The 5,074-nt window shown below is 56.9% G+C and overlaps 1 protein-coding gene across 2 annotated transcripts; it reads left to right on the top strand.

Moving 5' to 3' along the window:
* The first annotated feature begins 798 nt into the window (after positions 1–798).
* Positions 799–4,832, top strand: PYCR2 (pyrroline-5-carboxylate reductase 2). Of its 2 annotated transcripts, none has more exons than XM_070768056.1 (7): positions 799–1,028; positions 1,309–1,379; positions 2,442–2,621; positions 2,719–2,937; positions 3,142–3,234; positions 3,421–3,584; positions 4,147–4,832. In XM_070768056.1, the coding sequence occupies exons 1-7, from the start codon at positions 962–964 to the stop codon at positions 4,310–4,312; spliced, it is 960 nt and encodes a 319-aa protein (XP_070624157.1). In that variant the 5' UTR covers positions 799–961; the 3' UTR covers positions 4,313–4,832. The 2 variants fall into 2 exon arrangements, with proteins under 2 accessions (XP_070624157.1, XP_019832389.2); XM_019976830.2 differs by having other exon boundaries at positions 800–1,028; positions 2,716–2,937.
* The last annotated feature ends 242 nt before the right edge of the window (positions 4,833–5,074 follow it).

Raw genomic sequence — 5,074 nt, 5'->3', positions numbered from 1 at the left:
CTCCCGGAGTTGGTGATGGACAGGGAGGCCTGGCGTGCTGCAATTCATGGGGTCGCAAAGAGTCGGACATGACTGAGCGACTGAACTGAAGGAGCCCATCATTTCCTAAACAGAGGGACTGGTTCTGTTTGCAATCCTAGTTAAGAAAGACCAATCGCGTAAACCATGTCAGACCAGATCAGTCGCTCAGTCGTGTCCGACTCTTTGCGACCCCATGAATCGCAGCACGCCAGGTCTCCCTATCCATCACCAACTCCCAGAGTTCACTCAGACTCACGTAAGTTCAAGTCAATAACCAGGGCTTCCCCACCGCCTCCCCGCGCGTGCCGAGACGGTGCGGGCGGTAGCAGGGGAACTCCCAGCTCCAACCTAGATAATCCCCGGGTGCACCGAGAAGCCTGGTTTGTAGCCCACGGGCCTCCAAGCTCCAGTCTAAAGCCTCACCGGGAGCGTCACATTCGTCCCCTCAAATCAGCAACCTGGAGAGTTTCTCTAGCTTTCGAAAGGCGGCTGACGGACAGCGCCAGAAATAATATAAGCCAGACCTCGCCGCCGGCCTCAGCCTAGGGCCGTGCACGGGTGCCAACGGCAATCTCCGCCCTGAGGTGGGGCGGGGCTCCGGGGACACCCAGGGCGGGGGCGTCCGCGACGCTTAGATCCGGGCTTCGCGCGCTGGGACGGAGCTTCCGCCCACTAATCCCGTGTCAGAAGGCGTGCACACGTCCCCGTCCCGGCCGTGGATTGGTCCCCCTGGCAGGGCGGGGCCGTTTGGAACCCTGCGGCGTCGTAGGTGAGCGTGAGAGAGGCGGGGTTGTGGAATAGACGCCGGAAGCTGCGAGCGTTTCGCGGGATCTGGCTCCTAGTCGCCGGGCCGACTACGCTCTCGGTTCTCCACGTTTCTCTCAGGGCCCCTCTGAGCGGACTCCTGCGGCGGCCGGGCAGACGCGGAGCCCGGATAACCATGAGCGTGGGTTTCATCGGCGCCGGCCAGCTGGCCTGCGCCTTGGCGCGGGGCTTCACGGCCGCAGGTAAGCGCCTGAAGGCGGGAGGCGGGTGCGCGGAAGGTCCACAGCTTAGCTTGTGACCGCCCTCCGCCGCACGAACGTGAGGGAATGAAGAAAGGGGAACTTGGGTCTGCTAGGGAATTAAGGATTCCTAAATCCCTAATAAGGGATTAAGGGGTAGGGGGTCACCAGCGACCGTCTCCATAACGGTCGGAGTGGCGTGGGTTTTGACTCTGCTCTCCCAGGGAGAACATGGGAACCGGGTGGGCCATGAGCCCTAGTTGAAAAGCCCTGTCTTCTGTAGGCATCCTGTCGGCTCACAAAATAATAGCCAGCTCCCCGGAAATGGACCTGCCCACGGTGTCCGCTCTCAGGGTAGGTGGGGCATGAGGGTTTGGGGAAGGGGGTGGAGACCCAGGAGAAGGGTGGCCTGATGAGCTGAACCCCTGTGCTGTTCCGTGGCCGGCGCTGACCTTCCCACCAGGAGCATCACTATCCTGCATCTTTCCTGGGGGAGCTCAGGGTTGTGCGAGCAGCCAGGCACGACTGGGGTTGGTCGACTTGGGTTCCAATCCAGACACAAGGTTAGTTGAGATTTTGATGTGTGAAAAGCACCTAGCACATAGTAGGTACCCAATAAAATACTCACTTTGCTTCATCCACTAGCTCAGTTAAGGTACTTAGCTGAGGTACTTAGCTTAAGCAGTTAAGGTACTTAGGTGCTCTGAGCCTCAGTTTCCGCATTTATAAAATGAAGCCCACAGTAGTCACTTTGCTGAGCTATTCTGAGGCGTAAATGAGCATGTTGGGAAAGAACCTGGCAAGTTAGTTTTTCCTCTTTCTAAACAAAGAATATCCCAAGTCTTCACCCAGAACCTGAGCAGTGTGGGAGAGGATGGCTAACGAGGCAGGCGGCAGGTAACAGGCAGTGTCTGGGCCTGGGATGGCAGGGGTTGTCATCACCGGAGGGCCTTGTTTCTTCGTGTGAAGTCTTAGAGGGGTGTCCTCCATTCCACCCCTGGACCACACAGAGACCAGGCACCCTGATGAACAAGTGTCCAGGCTTGGGATAGAGCCCTGCTTCTGACCATTGGGCACCAGCATTTCACCTTTCCCTTTACCTGTGCCATTTTTCAACCATGGAGACGTCTCACCTGGCAGAGGGGTGCCTTGGGTGCCAGAGAACTGGTGGGGATGGGGGACAGCAATTTCCTGTTTGCCATGGGGAAGCTTGTCCATGTCCAGCACTCACTTGCCCAGTAGCAACACTGGAAAACTTCGAGGCAATGGGGGTAGGGGCAAACTCTGAGGGGAACAGGGCAGGGAATTCCAGGCTGCCCTTGGCCATGTGAGCTTGGAGGGGTTCAGCTGCTCCTTGAGAGGGCCAGGGCTCATGAGGCTGCCACAGAGCGTGAGCCTGGTGGTCTCCTCCTGCAGAAGATGGGTGTGAACCTGACCCGGAGCAACAAGGAGACGGTCAGGCACAGTGACGTCCTGTTCCTGGCTGTGAAGCCACACATCATCCCCTTTATCCTGGACGAGATCGGTGCCGACGTCCAGGCCAGGCACATCGTGGTGTCCTGTGCGGCTGGCGTCACCATCAGCTCTGTGGAAAAGGTGTCCATCTCAGCCCCGGCGCCCCTGTTGGTGGGAGGAGGGGGTGGGTGCTGGTGGGACTGGCAGTTCACTCGGCCCTCTGCCTTCACCCCAGAAGCTGATGGCGTTCCAGCCGGCACCCAAAGTGATCCGCTGCATGACCAACACACCTGTGTTGGTGCGGGAGGGTGCAACAGTGTATGCCACAGGCACCCACGCCTTGGTGGAGGACGGGCAGCTCCTGGAGCAGCTCATGAGCAGCGTGGGCTTCTGCACGGAGGTGGAGGAGGACCTGATCGATGCCGTCACAGGGCTCAGCGGCAGCGGGCCTGCCTATGTGAGGCCCTCATATACTCAGCCCTCTGGGGACCCTGGGATGCAAGCTGGGCTGGCAGGCAAGCCTGGGCTGGGGGTGTCGCCCACCTCTTGGGCGAGGCTGTCTGGTGGAGGAGGTTGACCCTTGGAGCTAGTTGTCAGGAAAAGACCCTAGTGTGTGCCCCTGAGTACCTGCAGCCCCGGGGCTCAGTGAGTGTCTTCACAGGCGTTCATGGCCCTGGACGCATTGGCTGACGGTGGGGTGAAGATGGGCCTGCCACGGCGCCTGGCCGTCCGACTGGGGGCCCAGGCCTTGCTGGTTAGTATCTTCTCCCTGCGTGTTCTGGACCCCGGTGTGGGGATGGGATGGGATTCTTAGGGCTCTCTGAGCCAGGGCAGGGCTTGGTGGGGAAGCTGGAGTAGGGATTGGGGAGGAGTGGGTTTGGAGAAGCTCATCCCAAGGGGCACCTGCAATTTTCTCCTCTAATGGCCCTTCCTGCCCTAGGGAGCTGCCAAGATGCTGCTGGACTCAGAACAGCATCCCGGCCAGCTCAAGGACAACGTGTGCTCCCCTGGGGGGGCCACCATCCACGCCCTGCACTTCCTAGAGAGCGGGGGCTTCCGCTCCCTGCTCATCAATGCGGTTGAGGCCTCCTGTATCCGAACACGGTGGGTTGCTCTCCTTTTCCACCCAGGCCCTCCACTTGGAGCCAGCCCCGTGTGGGCTGTCAGTGTCTTACACGATCTGCCTTCTGTGGTCCCATTAGCAGTGCCGGAGTCTGCTCTGTTAATAACCCACTTATTAGACTCTGTTATCTTAAGGGTTTGCAGGCCTTACTTCATGTAATTCTTACACAGTTCTGATAACTGAGGTTTAACTTTGATTTCCAGATGAGGAAGTTGAGGTTTAGAGATAACAGCTTTCCCAAAGTCAAACAGCTAGTAAGTGATGGAGGTAGGATTAGACTTCAAGTCTTTGACCCCCAATTCTGTGATTTTTTTTTTCCCCACTCTCTCTCTCCCTAGCTGATCACAGATACCACTTGAAGCTCTGCATCCATGTAGTAAGCCATACTTAGTTAAATAGCACTTCTGAGAAGTTTCGGGGAGTGTTTGGTTTGGGGTTCTAAGTTCGGGTGGTATCAAGTCAACAAGGGTTGGGGTTAAGTGGATGGGGAGACCTTGTGTATCTAGCTCTAGCTCCTTCAACCTCTTGGGGTTTTGCCTGCAGAGAGCTGCAGTCCATGGCTGACCAAGAGAAGATCTCCCCAGCTGCCCTCAAGAAGACCCTCCTGGACAGAGTGAAGCTGGAATCCCCCACAGTGACCACACTGACCCCAACCAGTTCAGGGAAGCTCCTCACGAGAAGCCCAGTCCCAGGAGGCAAGAAGGACTAAGGCAGCCTGGGTCTGCTCTCCCCTGTGTCCAGAGCCCTCGGCTGCGGGGGCTCAATCAGCTTCAGGTCCTCATGATAAACCTCCTTCCGTCTGTTAGACCCAGCAGCGCTGGTTTCCCCTTCTGTCTCGTGTTAGAAGATGCTCTGAAGGGGTGGCTGGAAACCAGATGCAGCCCTGCAGACCTCACACAGTTGCAGGAGAGGGCGGCTGGGACTCCATTCAGAGGCCCAGCTGCGTAGGCAGGCCTGGTGACCTTCAGTGGATGACCTCTTCAACTGAGGTCCTCCCACTGGAGCCCACAGCAGGGTCAGTTTGATGCTGAGTCAAGGTGTACGAAACATGACAAGGACTTTTTGAATTGGTAAAAGGAAAAGAAGTGAGTGACTTAGAATTATCACAATCAGAAATGCACATCTTAGACTGTGTTATATTTAACTCTTGCTTCACAGGTATACCATTGAAAATGTGTTATTCAATGTTGCTAAGTTTGGCTGCTTTAATAAAGTTTTATTTTTTATTACCTTGCTTTTCTTATGCTTAATCTCAAATCATCATCTTAGAGAACTCGAGTTCCTTGCCAGGTGTTCCTGGCTTCAGCAGGAGGGCACTATCTATAGGCAGGAAGTAGGGATGAGAAGAAATAAGGGGCCAGGCCCTGACAGCTGAATGACACTCTGCTCCAGCCCAGCCCCAGGGTCAGGTGGGCCAATGCTCATCCCTACTCTGGGGGGGCGGGGAGTGGGCGGCATCCCAGACAGGAGG

This window comes from Bos indicus, chromosome 16 (assembly GCF_029378745.1).
Source record: "Bos indicus isolate NIAB-ARS_2022 breed Sahiwal x Tharparkar chromosome 16, NIAB-ARS_B.indTharparkar_mat_pri_1.0, whole genome shotgun sequence".
Lineage (NCBI taxonomy): Eukaryota > Metazoa > Chordata > Mammalia > Artiodactyla > Bovidae > Bos > Bos indicus.
Note: the sequence above shows the minus strand (reverse complement) of the source record. Positions and strands in the feature narration are given on the sequence as shown.

What these genes read in the sequence shown, in the direction of transcription:
- PYCR2 (XM_019976830.2), top strand. Translation starts at nt 962, where the DNA reads ATGAGCGTGGGTTTCATCGGCGCCGGCCAGCTGGCCTGCGCCTTGGCG. An exon ending in CCACGGTGTCCGCTCTCAGG is followed by an intron (nt 1,380 to 2,441) that starts GTAGGTGGGGCA and finishes CTCCTCCTGCAG; the next exon opens with AAGATGGGTGTGAACCTGAC. An exon ending in TGGGGGCCCAGGCCTTGCTG is followed by an intron (nt 3,235 to 3,420) that starts GTTAGTATCTTC and finishes TTCCTGCCCTAG; the next exon opens with GGAGCTGCCAAGATGCTGCT.